We start from the raw sequence: 19,276 nt of genomic DNA on the forward strand, positions 1-19,276 counted from the left end.
TTCTTAAACGCTTTGATGTGTGAACTCAACTTAAAACATATTACTTTTATCTATAAATTTCTCATATTACAAGTCGTTATTTATGTATGTCAAGAATGTTAAAATTGCTCTATTAAATACGCCATTAAAACGTCGTCACCAAAATCGTAACCGTTTTGTTTTACTTTAAATAACAAATGATTCAAGAATTGAACAAATGCCAGCCTCTTTATCATAATCATCTAATGAGTGATCCGACCAGCTGAATGGGTGGGACGCCATCTTGAATTTAGTTTTAGTTCACTCAAGTGAATGTTTTTACTAATGTTCACTCGATTGGAATAATATTCTTTTTATCGTGTTTATTCATTTTAAATTACTTCTAGGGGAGGGGGATAGAACTTCATTATGTATAGCGATAGCTGTTATTTTTTGTGCTTGTTCGGATTGCTTATTTCTTGTTAAGTTTCGCATAAAACAGTTTTAAAGGGGTACATGGTTAAATAAAACGGTAAATTCAACAAGCTTACATCTCATCCCGTTCCTATCAGTATTTTGTGTCAATTAGCAGTCTATACGTAAATTTTTGAACGAATGCAAATTGTCTATTTAAAACTGACTGCAATTTTCCTTTTTATATAAGTTCTCAGTAATTCAAATGACGCATTGTATTACGTGGTATGCTGTCGCGTAGCAAGCGGTGATTATTGGGTAGAGCGCGACAACATTATCTGAAATTTATTGTAAGAGTGAAATTTTGAGCAATTATTAGAATTATTTCATTGTGAATATGAATACTTATTCAAATGGGTAAATATAATCTGCAATAATGTTCCCTTATTTGTATTAATCTTATTTTTTAACGCCAGCATTTACTAAGAGTAAGATGTACGGATTTGGTGCTTGATTAACTAGATAGTAGTAATATGTACTATTAAAAACTAGTTGTAGCCCGCAACGTCGCTCGTGGTTTAGGGTTAATCCTTCCTTGGATTACAAGCTTGCAAGCATACCACATTTTATCAAAGTCAGTTCAGGCCAGTGGAAGAGTGACAGGCAGAGAGACAGATTACATTTACATTTATAATATAAGTATAGACTCTTAATTTTTTAAAGGTTTTCTAACTATATCCAGTTGTATTAAGCCTATGCGTATACCATTCACGCTTCCAAACGAAAAAAAAGCAACGGACAACAGTCGAACTGCCCATTCAAGCTCAGGCTAAAAAATATATTAAAAAAATTGAAAGTAGCTATGATCGAAGTACTGAAATGGTAGTGGTTTTTAGCCATGTACGTTAAAAGACTGATGGATTTTGGAGCAGACGAATCTTACAGTGGAGAACGCGGATCACCAGATTGAGAAGATGGTGGGTCCCGACTGGATGCGGATTGAAGTGAAGGAGCTTTGCTGCACTTTGGGATGGGCCTATACAGCCAGCAGTGTGGTGATGCTGATGTTTTATGAATTTAGTTATTAAAATATAATTTTCCATATTTAAATTAATTTTTAGATTAAGAAATTCTAACGTTTTTTTGCTTTTAAATTCTTCCCAGTAAGTAAGTAACAGTACAATTAACAAATAAATATGCGTTTTATTATAGTTAAGAGAGACTGAGTGGAGGAATTACGCTCGAGGGGAATACAATATGTTTAATCATTCGTACATAATATACAATGCCTCTGATATTTCTAGTGCATGCCCGGTTGTAATTAATAAAATAACATTAAACACAACGTGTAATCTTATTCGTTGAACGGATGAACGATGTGGAAACATATAAATTGTGGTTTGGAAATATTATGTAATTTAATTAACACGATGTCTATATTGATATTGTACGTTTGCAGTAGGTAGGATACTATTGCTTTGTTATGCTATGTGATGGCCGACCGGCAAATAGGCCATCTGATGGTAAGTGGTCAATATCGTCCAAAGATATTTGCACTGTAAGAAATATTAACAATTCCATACATTACACCAATGTATGGAATGTTTATAAACTTTTTGGGCTATGATGGTATGTCCCAAGTACCTGCAGTCACGCTGCCTTACTCACCCTTCAAACCGGTACACAGTAATACATAATATTGCTGTTTGGTTGTGGAATGTCTGATGAGTGGGTGGTATCTACCCATACGGGCTTGTACATAGCCCTACCATCAAGTGTAGTATTACCATCTATTACGATTTCCGGATTAAAATAATGAAGCGAATTTTATGATATTTGGAACCTAAGGAAAGGACATAGGCTACTTTTTATACTTAAAACCTATGACCAAAAAAGTAGGCAAAGTCGCGGACGGAAACTAGTTAAATATAAATCATATTATAATTATTTATTTTATTTATATATTTTAATTATTTATTTACATCTAAATTGTTATATAACTATGGCGTAATTATTCAGATATTGAAAATGTTATGAACATTTCAATGTATTAATTTCAACTGAGCGTGAATGGTTGAAAATATCGATTAAGCCTTTGTTTGTAAGCGCCTTGAACTTCAGATTAATTAAAGATTAAAGTTCATAAAAATCGTTAACGCCGACTTAATTTTGTTACAAGAAGATAAGTTCTTAAGCTTAGGCGTTGGATGTATTGACTGTTTCTCCATCATCCCTCCAGAACCTCGCAAGAGAATTAAATTGATAATAGAGCCCTCAAATTACTTCATACTAGCTTGGAATTTATTGGACTATATAGATTTATCATAAAGGCCGAAAAAAAAACAATCACATTTTCCGTCCGAAGCAATAAAAAACAAAAATTAACTTATAGTTTTTACTATATATATGTATTTTTCCCCTATACTAATTCACGGACGTTCGAGTACAAAAAGCTCTAATCAGTGCAATCTGCCATTTTCTTTTGCCACGCGATCGTCCATTTTGTATTCATTTTCGCGCCTTAAAACATGTCACAACTTTGTTGCTCTACTTATGTTTTGAGTGAGAACGTGTTTATATTACCTTTCTATCTTGTTCTTTCATTTCATTTTCTTATAATAACATTTAAACGATAATTTAATGAATTTAGTTTAAAAAGAAAGTCTTGTGCACATACCTACTTTGTTAAGCCCAGTTTAAAAAAAAGTTGTAAATTTAAGCGAATGTTTCTACTATTATGTCGGTCATAATTTTTTTTTTTAAATAATAATTAAAAGCAATTAAGCAAATAATTAAATTGAGAATTTTATGTATCATCAATAAAACATATACTGTAAATGGAAGTAGAACTTTCCTCGAATGGTTGACATTGACATTTCTCGTTGTAAACCTTTAGAAATATGTCAGCTATGTACATTTGTTCTTGACAAATCGATTATTTTCGTATTTTATCCACAAAAGTAAAGCTTCCTTCATAGCACGCTGATAAACTGAAATCATGTAAGCGTCGTAGTTTTCCGTGTAGGTTCGTGCTTTTAGTTTTGAAGCCTTTTTTTAAATATTGCAGCAATATTGCAACTATTTATCGAATTCAATCCAAAAATGAATATTCTTCGTCCAAAGTAGGTTTAGGTGAAGGGAAGATTATACCGTGAAAAATATTCCATAGCAGCATAATAACAGGCACTCCATCGGATTTGCGATAAATTCTGCTTTTAGATAACCGAGGCACGCCTATCTTTTTATTATACGTCAATCATGAGTGGACAACCGTTGATTAAAAAAGGCCACGTTATTATAATTTGGAGAACTACGCATTGACTTTATACATATGGATATCATTACTCATAGATATTTCATAATTAGTTGAAGTCATTATCATACTATAATGACAGTTCGCATAAATTATATCTTTAACATGGCACGAAAAAAAAAAACAAAAATAGACTACTGTTGCAGACCAGAAGTGATAATGACTTTTTAAAAGAATAGGCTTATATCTATCTGACTTTATAATGAATAATAATCAACATTATTTACTATAAACGAATAATATTATTAATAAAAAAATCCTCGAAAACGAAAATCCTAAATGAGTAACGTATACCAAAACATTATTACCATAGTGAAGGAAAATGATAGCGGTGACTTACATCGTATTACAAAATCCATAAAAGTGTTCGTAATATAATTTTAGCTTCGATTAAAATAACAGTGTTAGCGGGTAACTCGCCCTAACAAGGGTCGGAGTCCCCTTGGCGCCGTGCACCTGTCAGGACACCGCTTCCGGCCGCGCCTTGCGCCGATCCCCTGCTACTTTTCCGTCATACTATATAATTTATTATATATCATTATGTATAATGTTGGTGGTAGGTTTTGCACAAATCACAAGCGCAAGTCTCGGTAGGTTGTAAGATATTCACATGCAAAATGGATATGGTTGGTCACATATAAAATAATTAGTATTCTATACATCACCAATGTCCTTAACCTATTTGGCGATCTGTCTTCCTATATTTAAAATATTAAAATAAGGTTGTATATATATATATTAAGAAACCATTAAAAATATTTAAATGTGGAAGAACTTAAGTTGATTGCCCCGGAAATTAGCCCCATCACGTTTAAACGTTTAGCAAGCCTGAGCTGCAATGGAGTTGATAGAAGGTTTATCCGACCAAGCATATTGAATTTTCAAGTAAATGTGTTTACAATTCATCTCCTGCCCGCTCGGGGCGGTGTCGGAAGTTTATCGGAAATATTATGTACATTCGCTGATTCCCGTCGGAATATCGAGTTGGATGAGATTCAGATGGAAATTCTTCTCTTCAACAAGATAAAGTCTTGAGTTCAGCGAAGATATTTACAAGCTGTTAGTCATTTCATTTTATATGTTGCGACTACTTTTAACATGACACAGATACATTATAATTCATCACACATGAGTAAAAGCAAAGAGAGTCGGTATGTGGCCGTAAAAAATTGCCTAATCATATTACATAAATAAATAGGAAAAACGCAAGCGAATGATGCAATGACGAATGCATTTAACAAAAATTTTAGTAAATTTTGACAATATTCTTAAAAGTCATAATTAATGTAGTTCATAACATCTTAATCCTATCACGTTAACCCTATTGGAACGTCTGCTCGGCCATGGCTCACACGTGCCTGACGACAGCGCTCAATACATTGTTAGGGTTTTGTATTCATGTAAAATGTTAATAATAATATATACAACGATATGTATCATGATATTAAATATGGTATTTAAACGTCTGTAAAAGCCTTTTAACAGATTTAAAATGTTTGACCACTTACAAACACTATTTATAGAAATGTTGAATATATTCTTAATAAATTGGCGGAAACGTCTCGTGTATCTGATTGTAATATTACGCTAACTCCAACATAGGCAAGAGAACAAATATTATTGCAATTGAGAAGGTTATTTCGTAAATATTATATATGCTATACTATCAAAATCTTTTGTAAACCGAAGTAAAATACAACTTATAATGAGTAAAATACAACTTATACTTATAATGGGAATTGTACTGCGGCACGCGATGCATTCAGACATTATACCTGCTAGAGCGCTCGCGACGGTGGTTTGCTGTCGAGATCGAGAGATGTCCGTTAATTATAATTGTATTATATGTGGTGAAATAAAATAAGATATATTCACGATGACTATGATATAAATAGCATCCATAAAACGTAGTATTCTACCCATGTTATACGTTATTGTACAATACTACTATATTTTTGCAAATCAATAGCGAAGAGTAAATAAACAAAGTATCAAGTGATCACGCGTTGCGATATATATTATCACCTAAGTGTCAGATATTCGTTTATTTTATTTATGGTAATAAACCGGAAGTTAAATGTAAGTTTGACCTTTTATTGTGAATTTGTAATGATTTGATGTAAATTTTATATGTTTGGTTACAGAAAATGCGAGAGGGAGCCAGACTGCGTGGCGATAGGTAGCAGACTGCGAGGGCCGATGGGCACGCGTCCGCCCGCGGCCTTTTGGCCGCAACTCTGGGCCACTGTCGTCAGGAGTCTGCTGCTCAAAAAGCGCGACACTAGGAAAACCCTCGCCGTGAGTAATCACTTCTTTGTCTTTTTAACTCACAGTGACGAAGCCTGTAAGAGCGACAAATAAACAGAGATAACGTAATTATTTAAGAGGTAGTACATAAACAATGAAAAGGAATAACAATAATAGCGCAATGCCCTTTATAAATTTCATATGTATTTATTAATATCGCGATCTATATCAATTGGAGTTTTTTCGCCAAAGATTCGTGATTTTACAGAAATACTTTTATTTATTTATTGAATAAACAAAATTGCAGCTAGCAACAGAAGGTAATATACGTAAATGTGTTGTTAGTAACAGACTAATTAGTAAAGTATAGTTTCATTAAATTAAAGAAGCTTTCACAATAGACAACTTATTTTTTGTAAGTTACCTAGAAAAGTTTGTCCATGTAGAAATAAATATATAATATACTTTTTTTAAATTGAACATCTGGTATATTTTTTTTTCAATCTAAATACTTTGACAGTTAAACAAAATGGATTGAATTGTTTGCACAGTTGTTCTCTATAAAATTATGATCTAATTAGTTGGTAAGTTTCTCTTGAAGATAAACAATTATCTTGATGGAAAAGATCCGGAAGATATCCATGTATAAGTAAAAGAAATATATTATGATTCAGTAATTATTGTTATCACAAGTAAAACCTGACATAATAAGTTAAAATAAACAAATGAACTATTTCTAGCTTAACTTTTTAAGTACGTGACTTACCAAGAGGTAAAACGATGATTGAAAGACCTATCCTTGATATTTGTTTCAGGAAGTTCTGGTTCCTCTATACTCTCTGGGCGTGCTTATATTTCTCAAGATGCTCGTGCCGAACCCTAATTTTCCTGAAGTCAGGAAACCTGGTAGATTATTGAGGATCCACCACGACGTTATATCAGATAACCATTCTGTCGCTGTAGTGGCAGAGTGGGATAATGCCAACGGAACTTTGGTTAGTACTAAATTGTGACTTAAAAAGAAATGGTTTTTAATTTGGTGTTTTTGTGAAGTTATATTCTGTAATTTTAAACGTATTAACACATATAATGCCGTACTAACATATGACCTAACTGTTATTTTTTTGTTTTTCAAAATTTATTCTCGGGATTGATACGAAGTCTAATAACAATATTTTTAATTATTTATATACATTTTATGGTAAAATAAATAAATAAATAACGGTGTCAACCACATGTGGCTGACGCGGCGCTACAGAAATAAAATATCCATTGGGGCCGCGTCAACCACATTGTCGGCCATCTTAAAATTAAAAAGCGCACGAAATCTCGCTCTAGCTTTTTGCCGCCGCAACAGCGCTGGCGCCATTTTGATAGTGTCACTGGTAGCGTATTGTGTGTGAGCGTCGCTCCGACGCGACGTACAACGAATTAGACTGCATTATATGATTATTCGATAGTTCAAATTTTAAGTTTTGTCACTGATTAGGTAGTTATTTCTCCGTGAAAATGGACGACGACTTTGACTATGAACTTTCACAGTTAGATTTATCAGTGTTTGATAAAGAATTGAACTCATTATCGAATAGTGTTGCACCACCGGCTCCACCTATACTTGACATTGATATCGATGAAACTGAATCAATACCACGGAATAGAAACAGTCGTCGATGGCAGATATTATCCGACAGCGAAGAAGAATCGATTCCAGTATCGGCTGATTCAGGATCTACACATGTATGGTTTAATCCACTGGGTAAGCAAACAAGTGTTATTCCATATACTGAATGTCCTGGGCTCAAGCCATTTCGGTTGCGATCTAGCATGAGTGCAGCTAAGCCAGAAGATTTTTATTCATTACTAGTACCTAATGAAATATTTGAATATATAGCTGAAGAAACAAATCGTTTTGCTTCACAAATCTTGAACAAAAGTGGAACACAGTCATACAGAATGCGAAAATGGGTGCCTACAGATTGCCATGAAATAAAGCGATTCTTTGGCGTTTTGATTTGGATGGGATTAGTAAAACTACCTCAACTGTCTATGTATTGGAGCACTAATAAATGTTTTGAGCAACCATTTGTTAAGTCCATTATAAGCCGAAATCGCTTTGAGGTCATTTTGAGAATGTTACATTTTGCTAATAATGAAATGAATGACAGTAAAAAAGACCGATTGTTCAAAGTTAGGCATTTGTTAGATATGCTGAATGATAATTTTAAATTTCATTACACACCAAATGAAGAAGTCTGTGTCGACGAAAGCCTAATTCCATTTCGTGGGCGTGTTATATTTAGGCAGTACAACAAAAACAAGCGACACAAATATGGAATAAAATTTTTTAAACTGTGCTCAGACCTAGGATACACTGTAAAAGTGCAAGTTTATGCCGGAAAAAACTATGATAATGTGAACACTACCCCAACTAATGTCGTCCTTTCTTTGTGTCACGATTATCTGAACAAAGGACATACAGTTTGTACAGACAACTGGTACACCAGCTTGGATCTAGCACGGAAATTGCTAGCAGGGCACACACATCTCATAGGTACACTCAGACAAAACAGGCGAGGTCTACCTCAAACGGTCGTTCAAGCCAAGCTCAAAGCAGGCGAATTCTCAGCTCAAGAAAATGGTGAAGGAATTACAGTCATGAAATGGAAGGACAAACGAGATGTGCTGCTTCTGTCTACCAAGCACTCCGTGAGCTTTAGAAGGATCAGTAAGAAAGGAAAAGAAAAAATAAAGCCAAAAATTGTGGTTGATTATAATCGTGCAAAATCAGCGGTTGATCTATCGGATCAAATGTCATCGTACACGACCCCTCTTCGCAAGATAATTAAATGGCCCAAAAAATTAGCGATGGAGCTATTATTGAATACATCTATTGTAAATTCGTATATACTGTATAAATTAACAACTAAAAAAAAGATTACAGTTGTTCAGTTTAGAACAGCATTGGTTGAGTACTTGGTGAGCTCAGGAATCTCAGAAATTGGTGCCCCCGTTAGGCCTAGACGATTGAAGCACGAATTAAAAAAGAAGAAAGGGCTGGCTTCTGCCTGTCGTAAATATTGTTTCAGATGTTACAAAGAAAATTGTGCCCAATTTGGAAGAACGCATGCGAGAAACAAAACCAAAAGGGTAGTGACATACTGTGAAGATTGCCCAAATCAGCCGCATTATTGTATCAACTGTTTCAATTTAGACCACAGATATGTATAATTTGAATATATATTATATATTTTGATGTTGTATGTTCATTTGAATACCATTAAAAACAATTAAAATATTTTATATGTTCGCTTTATTATGTAAAAACCTCTTTTCTTTCTCATCACTAATTCCTTCTTGACATTCCCACTTCAAAGCTTAATATTTTTCAAAATGTTAGTAAAAGTTGTTATGCCATCAGTTAAGTTATAAATTATCAGGCCTCGTCAGCCATACGACATACAGTTTTATACGAAAAACGTGGACGACGACGCCTAAATTTTACTTTGAAAACCGGTCTGTTCTGTCAGCCACATATGACTGACAAGGCTTAGTTGGTTAGGAAAATGTCAACCATATGTGGCTGACGAGGCATTATATGTGTTAATGCACTTTGAGAGGATAAATGTTTTTCCAAAAGAAATGATACATATCTATCATAAAACAATAAGAAGTATTATAATAACTAGTGCTACCAGTAAACAAGAATCACATACCAACTAGTGGTATATAACAAATTATTCCAGACAACTTTACGAATTATTTATAAAAGAAAAAGGTAGGCTCTATGAGACGTGAGAAGTATTCCAATATTTTTTGGAAAGACAAAGAACTTTCTTACTTTTATAGTTTATTAAAACGAGCTGAGTTCACAGGGTTTTTTAGACGACATAAACTCGCTACTCATCGAGTCCGGCCAACATCCTGTCAACTGGATCAGATATAACAACACAACAGATCTAAACGATGCATACCACAACGACGCCAAGACGTTCCCTCTAGCTGTAATTTTTCATACCGATCCTGGCGCTTATGGCGAACCACTCAGGTAATTTATGTATTGCTAGTTTGATATGTTACAAACAGATCTAAACGATGCATACCACAACGACGCCAAGACGTTCCCTCTAGCTGTAATTTTTCATACCGATCCTGGCGCTTATGGCGAACCACTCAGGTAATTTATGTATTGCTAGTTTGATATGTTACAAACAGATCTAAACGATGCATACCACAACGACGCCAAGACGTTCCCTCTAGCTGTAATTTTTCATACCGATCCTGGCGCTTATGGCGAACCACTCAGGTAATTTATGTATTGCTAGTTTGATATGTTACAAACAGATCTAAACGATGCATACCACAACGACGCCAAGACGTTCCCTCTAGCTGTAATTTTTCATACCGATCCTGGCGCTTATGGCGAACCACTCAGGTAATTTATGTATTGCTAGTTTGATATGTTACAAACAGATCTAAACGATGCATACCACAACGACGCCAAGACGTTCCCTCTAGCTGTAATTTTTCATACCGATCCTGGCGCTTATGGCGAACCACTCAGGTAATTTATGTATTGCTAGTTTGATATGTTACAAACAGATCTAAACGATGCATACCACAACGACGCCAAGACGTTCCCTCTAGCTGTAATTTTTCATACCGATCCTGGCGCTTATGGCGAACCACTCAGGTAATTTATGTATTGCTAGTTTGATATGTTACAAACAGATCTAAACGATGCATACCACAACGACGCCAAGACGTTCCCTCTAGCTGTAATTTTTCATACCGATCCTGGCGCTTATGGCGAACCACTCAGGTAATTTATGTATTGCTAGTTTGATATGTTACAAACAGATCTAAACGATGCATACCACAACGACGCCAAGACGTTCCCTCTAGCTGTAATTTTTCATACCGATCCTGGCGCTTATGGCGAACCACTCAGGTAATTTATGTATTGCTAGTTTGATATGTTACAAACAGATCTAAACGATGCATACCACAACGACGCCAAGACGTTCCCTCTAGCTGTAATTTTTCATACCGATCCTGGCGCTTATGGCGAACCACTCAGGTAATTTATGTATTGCTAGTTTGATATGTTACAAACAGATCTAAACGATGCATACCACAACGACGCCAAGACGTTCCCTCTAGCTGTAATTTTTCATACCGATCCTGGCGCTTATGGCGAACCATTCAGGTAATTTATGTATTGCTAGTTTGATATGTTACAAACAGATATAGATATTTTACAAATGCTTATTCATTTTTGCGATTGATTTAGATCTCTGAGAAAAGTTTACTATTGTTTTCTTCAGAAAACACATCAGTGTATATTACTAGCTTTTAGTGTAAATCTTTTATTTAGTTCGGCAAATGTAAATTTCTTTTATATTAAAATAATCATTGAAAATTTAATAAAAATACATATATACACTTCTAAAAAACTTAGTGGTGTTTGCCTGCACAATCATAATCTAATCATAATTCACGTGTTCTACCCGCTGGGCCATCTCGGAACATTGATATAAAGAGATTTAAAATAAAATTTCAGATACACAATTCGTACGAATCCATCCCGCGATGGAGGCACGCCTTCCACTAGGACCCTCACAACTTCACCAGCTAAATGTCGAGAAAGAACTGGATTTAAAGATTGGTCTTCGGACTGGTCTAGAGGGGGACAGCTAATACCTCTGTCAGAAATGCACAGGGAAGATACGTGTCCTGTACTACAGTATTATTATACGGGTTTCTTGGCATTGCAGACTCTGATTGATTATGTTAAAATAAAAGTAAGTCAATATTTAGATTTTCTAATGAAATAATTTATTCTTTTTCAACGCTTATATGTAATTATTTACTACTTTGTTTTACTAATTTATGCTTATATATATCTTAGATGGATACTGGGACTCGCTTCTTTCCACCTCGGGTAGATTTACGCCAGTTTCCCAAACGACAGCATACGGGAGACTGGCTGGTGATCTTCAGGGTGATCATGCCGATGTACATGGTGATGACGCTGTCACAGTTCATAACCTATCTCCTAATGTTTGTGGTGGGTGAGAAAGAGAAGAAAATACGGGAGGGGATGAGAATAATGGGATTAAAAGATAGTGTTTATTGGTAAGCTTGTTTTCTTATGATCGAATGATTTTTTTATACCAGCTGCTAATGGAGTTTAAGACAGACACTCTTTAGCTTCTCTTATTTTGAATTTATAAGTATCTAAAATAGCATATTTTTGGATTTGTTTTATACTTCGATATTATTTTTAACAAAAGTATATGAATACTACTAAATTTGTTTCAGGGGTTCGTGGTTTTTAATTTACGCTGTTTTTGTTACAATATTGTCTATCGTCAGCACAGTTTTGCTCTTCACTTTAAAGGTAAATTATTTCATAGCTTTATATATTAATTTATGTAGTATAAAAAAAAATCGCAATCATTTTTAAAATTGTTACTCGGTTTACACATTTTTTCCTAAAAAACTATTGTACCTTTGCCGCACCGGGTATCTCTTGATCGCAGCGACATGCTAGCGGCTTAGCGCGTGTGCCTCACACGTCGAAAACCACGGTCGCCAGACGATTTTTGCGATTTTCGTAATAATTCTTTGTTGTAGACATTGGACCTTTAGTACTATTTGAACTTATATGATTAATGGTAATTCTTCCAGGTTTTCCAGCACTCGTCTTACATCTTGATTTTCCTGTTGATGCTTCTTTTTGGATTTACTATCATTACATTCGCGTTTATGCTTACGCCTTTCTTCGACAAGGCCAGGGTAAGTCGACTATCTATTTAATGTCAATCGTCAGAACATTAGTTAATTGTTATCACGGAGAGAATTCCTTAGAACTAAATTTAAAATCCATTATATTTACCTCGTCATCACATATATACAATATTGTTTTAATAATAGACGATTTACATAAGTATTTAAAAACGTTGGAACATTTATGTCTAACAATGGACCATTTTAAAAGTGCTAAAAGTGGCCTAGTAGTTTTCCCGGTTTTAATGAAAATGTTTATCCATCTTTTAGACTGCTGGAATTCTGGGTAGTTTCGCCGTAAACTTGATGAGCGGGCTATACTTCATCCAGGTGTTCGTATCCAACGCTGATTCTCTTGCCTTCTGGTTCGTCTCCCTTATAAGCTCCAGCTGTTACGCCCTCGCCATGGACAAGGTATCTCACAATTGATCTTATTTCATCATCCATTCTAAATATAAATTTAAAAATTATTTTATAGGATACAATTCTAAGTCTATCCACAAATTAGTTTTTTGTAATTTGATCATTTGAGTTATTTTGTTTAATGAGTTGTAATGGCCTAATACAGAACTCATGGATAATTTCAAGTCGGGATTACCTCCTCATGTTCGCTTTCCTAGCATACAATTTTTAATTCAAGCCCATCTCATCATTCATCATACAAGAGAACGAGCAATTGACGTAAAATTCATGTATCAAGCGAGTGTCTTCGACATTAATATACCTATAAATTAACCTATATCGAGGTTTCTTCTTGATAGAATGGGAAGCTTTAAGATCTAGCTTAAGCCAGCAAAGAAACATTTTCTGATTATTTTCATTGAATAAGGGTATTGATTAATTTCTTATATTTAGGCTCTAGTGTTGGACATGGCGGGAGTAGGCGTGACCTGGGATAATTTATGGAGTGGTCCTGGAGTTCCATTCGGAGGCAGTCTCATTATGATGGCAGTGGATACAGTTCTCTATGGATTGGCTGCGTACTGGCTGGATGCGGTTGTACCAAGTAACTTTCGTTGAATACATTTCCGTAGCTTATAATTTGGCTTCGGTTATTATATTCTCCCGTGAAGTACAAATTTTTACCTAATTATTATCTTTATTATGAGATGTTTACTATTTATTATTGTTGTTAATAGCTTCTAAAATTGTGTCTGTGTCAAAAATCTGTTTACGTTGTTTCAGGCGAGTACGGCATCAAACAGAAGCCGTGGTTTTGTTTGCTGCCGTCGTTCTGGGTCGGGCGCCGCACGCGCGTGTCGGCCGAACATCTGCACTCCAACGGAGACGCGCTCCACAAGGACATCGAACCCGTACCCAAGTAATGATACACCACTACTACACTCATAAGTAGCAAGCTACTAGTTAAGCTTATGCAAACTTTGTATTATAATTATGCGCGAAATTATAATGATAATTTAAATTGAAATATTTTAGGGAACTACAAGACAAAGAGGCGATCAGAATCGTTGGGCTGCAGAAGAGTTTTCGTCATTGTCGGAGACCGGAAGTAAAAGCGATCGACGGAATTGACCTGAGCATTTACGAAGGACAAATAACAGCCGTGCTGGGACATAATGGTGCTGGGAAGTCCACGCTCTTTAACATCCTCACAGGGTTAACGGCACCGACAGCTGGAACAGCATACGTGTATGGCTTAGACGTTAGGTAAGAAAAAATATTTAAATACCTTACGTTCATATGGTTTAAAGTAAAACGTTTACTCGGTGGAAGGGTTTTGTGTGTCTGGGTAGGTACCACCCAATCATCAGGTATTTTTTTGCCAAACAGCAGTACTGAATATTGTTGTATTCCAGTTTGAAGGGTGGGTGAGTAAGAGTAACCACAGGCACAAGGGACATCACATCTTAGTTCCTAAGTTTGGCGGCGCATTAGCGATGTAAGAAATGATTAATAATTTTTAGACAATGGTGTATGGGTTGATGGTAACTAATGGATTTATTTGAGTTTAAAATAACAGCTGATTGTAATTGAACGGAATACAATTTATTACAGATGATAAATCTGACCTCCTTGATTAGGTTAAAAGTTAATCTTATTGTAAATTAAGAACTAATACAACTAAAATGGCTTGTATTCGTGTAAGACATCAGACAGTTTAGGTGGAATCTTTGAACGAGAAAAAAAACCCTGAAGATGTAATTAATTCCAGGGATCCAAATGATATGCACGAGATACGTCAGATGATCGGCGTGTGTCCGCAGCAGGATGTTCTGTTCGACTTGCTCTCTGTTAAAGAACATTTGCAGTTCTTTGCTGCTGTCAAGGTTTGATAATACCTTACGCCCAACATTTTGGAAAGTTTGATGTTTTACCCAAAACGAATTCAAAAATTAGTAGGATATATTATTTTAATTTCATAAATGAAAAATGATATTTTGATGATGGTATGAAAAATTTAATATAATAAATTAAGCTATAGAAAATATGCCGTTAAAAAGATTGACTTAAGGACGTTACGTTATGATGGATTGTTTCTTGTCTTCTTGACTTCGCTGATATAATTTGATATATTTTTCAGATAGTACTAAACAAAAACAGTAGTAGGTCTTGATTAATGTTTAATTTTTTTAATTCTATAAAGATTAATAATTATGTTCACTTCGTGTTGTATTTAATAAAGATCACTTTCCAGGGTATACCACGTCGAAGAATATCTGATGAAGTGCATAAAGCGCTATCAGAAGTTGGACTCCTGGACCAAGCGTCGGTATTCTCGAAGCATCTTTCTGGAGGGCAGAAGAGGAAACTTAGTATAGCTATCGCGTTTATAGGAGATCCTAAAGTGAGTCATAATATTGTGAAATACAATATATTCATTATTCAGGGTTGATGTTTTTCTTCAAAAATATCCTTTAACACATGATCAACCAAATGATTGTAGTAATCAAATGTAGCCTTTAGTACAGTATTTAGTGATAGTCTGTCTAGCGATGTGAAAGTCACAGAATCTTGACTTCTTGGGTTGAATCCACTGATAGCACAAGCCTTAGGTTACGTAGGGAAAAGGAATGCGAGTGATTCCTCTAAAGCAAGAATTATGGAAAATACCATTGGAGTAAAAATGACAATTATTTCAGATAATAATCCTAGATGAGCCAACAGCAGGAGTGGATCCGGTATCCAGGAGGCAGACTTGGCGAATCTTACAACGAGCGCGTCGAGGGAAAGTCTTGTTGCTGACAACACACTTCATGGACGAGGCGGATATCTTGGGGGATCGGAAGGCCGTTATTAGCAAAGGACGGGTAAGGAGATATTTTATTTGGTATATTTGAGGCAGTAATTAATACTTTTAGGGTTAGTGGAAACCCCTCTGGGTAGGTACCACCCACTCATCATATATTCTACAGGAAAACAACAATACTTATTATAGTGGTAGTGTTTAACTTGACAATCAATAAGAAAGTGTAATACTTCTATTTTGAATAAAGGAATTTGAGTTTGAGTTTGAGTTGTGTTCCGCTTTGAACGGTGACTGAACGGTGTATCTACAGGCACACGGTATATAACAACTTAGGCGATATGAGCGGAAGTGACCACTGCCCATCAGCTGGTATATTTATCAATCTGCCTATCTATTATCATTATTCAATAATAAAGAAAATATTTCAGATGACTATGAATATTTTTGGAGATTAATAACGTGATTTATCTCATGTTTCGTGCGGGCGAATTCTTAATAAAAATATTTCGAGTCATACATATTTATAAAAGGTTTATTGGAGTGAATTTCGAATCTTATTTTAATAACCAAAGAAGATAACCCAGCTGTGGAATATTTAAGGTTGTACACAATTAAGTACAGAATGAATACTATTTGTCATTAATGATACATTAGATGTCAGTTAACATCATTCAATAAATCATTGTCATTGATACAAATTGAAATAATTTAAGGGTTAGTTTAGCATGAGTAAATGCTCAATAAATGAAAAAATAAATAGTGGTGAAATCGGACGTTTCCTATCATGAGGTTCTGTTTGTAGGTTCGTTGCGCTGGAACATCTTTATTTTTGAAAAACAAGTTTGGAATCGGATACCATTTAACGCTGGTTTTAGATGGTAAGTATCTTTCCACAAATGTAATCATGTGAAGGTATTTGGAATTGTTTTAAATATTCAATTGTTTAAGAAACAGGTTTAGGGAGGTAGGTTTGAAGTAGCATCCTGGCATTGCCCTTAATTAGCGAGAGCCAAGATTTTTACTATTATTTAAAAAAATAAAGAGCTATACTATTATTTAAAAAAAATATCTTTTGATTCTCATTTGATTCATGTGGATATAAATAATAACATGTTTATTTTATAAGCAAAAATCTTTACAAAAGATATATATATATTAAAGAAAATAAATTTTCTTTTCTTATAAAATTATTACCAAATCTAACAAAATGATTCAAAGCAGACTATGACGTCCTAGGGCGCAAGGTCGGTCCCCTATTTGAATCGCATTGTAGACATTTTCACGATACAACCGAGTGGTACAGTGAGTTGGACGCCCGCAGGCGCGTGCCGCGAGCACCAGATCACGCGGCTGGTGCGCGGGCACGTGCCGCGCGCGGAGAAGGCGCGGCGCCACGGCCGCGAGCTGTCCTACATCCTGCCGCACTACGCCGTGCACCTGTTCCCGCCGCTCTTCCACGCCATCGAGCTCGAGATCCGCGACAAGACCAACCGCCTGGGTGAGTTGCGGGCTGCCGCTCCGGTCTGAGGGTGGATCTGTTCTATTTTATCATGAGCACAATTCAGATTCGGTTGGACAAAACGCGTTGATAATATACTACTCTGTATTTTGGAGATTATATTTTGGTATTGGAAATCATTCTTCTCTTATTTACGTGTATATCTTCTCTGTGGTTTACATCTCCATACCAACTCAAACGGTGCTCTTTCACTTTCTCTGTTATTGACGCTATTTTTAGGATTCCTCTGATATACTCGTTTCATATACTATTTATCTCGTTACAACCATCCATTATGATCTCATCATCTCATCTCTCACGGCTGAACATTCCGATACATGACGACAGGACGAATCATAGTAAACAATTTTGTCCGATTGTACTGGATGGGATTACTTTAGTTCTCGTTACTTTGTACTGTCCTGTGAATTCACAATAATACTGCGGTTTAAAGGTATAACGAGCTACGGCGTGTCGATGACGACCCTGGAGGAAGTGTTTCTGAGCCTGGAGGGGGAGAACGCAGAGGAGACGGAGGCGGTGGAGGGAGTGTCATCTGTGAAGCTCGTACGGGCACGCGCTCTCTCGCGCAGTCTCTCGTTGCAGAGCAAGACCTTGAGCTACCAGGTGAAACTACTTTAATCCGATATTAGATGGTTTTTTTTATTCATTAAATGAATAATATATAAAGTAAAAATAAATATCCATTGATAGGAATTGAACGATAAGGACCAACAAAAGACGACATCCCTCCCGACCCCGCCCGCCTCGCACGCGCTGCACTCCACCACGCACGGCGTCGAGCATGTTAAGGTAAATAGGGCGAACAGAAAATTGGACATGATTTACTTAAAGTAATCTTGTCATTATTTATTAAAGTTAGCCACCTAGTTAACGTTAATACACATAATACATCAATGTAAAAATACCAATATAATAAAAGACTGCTCTCGTGTCTTGAGTGAGTGAGGATAACATAATGTAGACGGATTTTGGCCATAGTGGTTGTTTTAAATTTAGAATAGCCAATCCCGTAGATACTAATAATATTAATACTATAAAGTATTCTATATAGAATGAGGAGTAGAGATAGTGTATTAAAGTCCTATAGAATTATAAGAGGTCCATGTCTCTCATAATTATATGGGACTTTCAAGACTTTAATCCCATTAGAGCGAGAAGAGTTCAGGTACAAAGTATGTAAACATTGAAAACTTATACTTCCGGACTAGTAATAAGAAGTATGGGTAGAAAAATCCAATAATTGTTTTGCTTAATACATAAATAGTCGCTAATGTCACAAGTCATTCAGGTGACCCCAGAGGCGCCGGTGTCGGTGGACGTGCTGGGCGAGATGGTGAAGACCAACCCGTCGTGTTGGCGCACGTTCTGCGCGCTCGTCTACATCCGCACCGTGCGCATGATACGGGACCCCTACAAGCTCTACGTCATGATTTTCATGCCCATCAGTGAGTTGTTTTACTAAATATTTAAGCACAAAATAATTGAACATATGTACAGTTAGAAGATCTAGTATAAAATGTACCCCATTTTATTTTGTTAAGAGTTCGATATTTGCTCAAATTATATACGTTAATTTTTATTTGTAAAACTAAAATAGAAAAATAGAGCCTTTCCAAACATGGAATCACATCATTATGGAAACTTTCGTGATTGAAAGCTGTTTTTCCAGAATATTATTCAGGTGATTCTCCTACCCAGGGCTTTTTCTGAGAACAGCCAACTAAAAGATCTTTTTCACTGAGCTTTTGATGCCTCAAATGCTTTTCCTTTTTTAGCATTCCACTTTTAGATTGATTGCAATTCAGGACTAGTAGGTATATAAGAT

The 19,276-nt window shown here is 35.6% G+C and overlaps 1 protein-coding gene across 1 annotated transcript in view; it reads left to right on the top strand.

Moving 5' to 3' along the window:
* LOC125072023 (cholesterol transporter ABCA5-like) overlaps nucleotides 1-19,276 on the top strand; it is a 45,695-nt gene that overhangs the window by 17,410 nt on the left and 9,009 nt on the right. Inside the window, exons 2-20 of the mRNA XM_047682493.1 lie at nucleotides 5,830-5,983; nucleotides 6,748-6,927; nucleotides 9,805-9,977; nucleotides 11,493-11,733; nucleotides 11,841-12,067; nucleotides 12,254-12,332; nucleotides 12,623-12,730; nucleotides 12,992-13,135; nucleotides 13,577-13,727; nucleotides 13,907-14,042; nucleotides 14,159-14,389; nucleotides 14,895-15,009; nucleotides 15,378-15,527; nucleotides 15,823-15,990; nucleotides 16,732-16,807; nucleotides 17,251-17,427; nucleotides 17,882-18,054; nucleotides 18,142-18,240; nucleotides 18,740-18,896. Of these exons, the coding sequence (XP_047538449.1) occupies nucleotides 5,830-5,983; nucleotides 6,748-6,927; nucleotides 9,805-9,977; nucleotides 11,493-11,733; nucleotides 11,841-12,067; nucleotides 12,254-12,332; nucleotides 12,623-12,730; nucleotides 12,992-13,135; nucleotides 13,577-13,727; nucleotides 13,907-14,042; nucleotides 14,159-14,389; nucleotides 14,895-15,009; nucleotides 15,378-15,527; nucleotides 15,823-15,990; nucleotides 16,732-16,807; nucleotides 17,251-17,427; nucleotides 17,882-18,054; nucleotides 18,142-18,240; nucleotides 18,740-18,896 (2,939 nt within the window). The remainder of the gene's footprint in view (nucleotides 1-5,829; nucleotides 5,984-6,747; nucleotides 6,928-9,804; nucleotides 9,978-11,492; nucleotides 11,734-11,840; nucleotides 12,068-12,253; nucleotides 12,333-12,622; nucleotides 12,731-12,991; nucleotides 13,136-13,576; nucleotides 13,728-13,906; nucleotides 14,043-14,158; nucleotides 14,390-14,894; nucleotides 15,010-15,377; nucleotides 15,528-15,822; nucleotides 15,991-16,731; nucleotides 16,808-17,250; nucleotides 17,428-17,881; nucleotides 18,055-18,141; nucleotides 18,241-18,739; nucleotides 18,897-19,276) is intronic.

This window comes from Vanessa atalanta, chromosome 20, assembly GCF_905147765.1.
Source record: "Vanessa atalanta chromosome 20, ilVanAtal1.2, whole genome shotgun sequence".
Taxonomy (NCBI): domain Eukaryota; kingdom Metazoa; phylum Arthropoda; class Insecta; order Lepidoptera; family Nymphalidae; genus Vanessa; species Vanessa atalanta.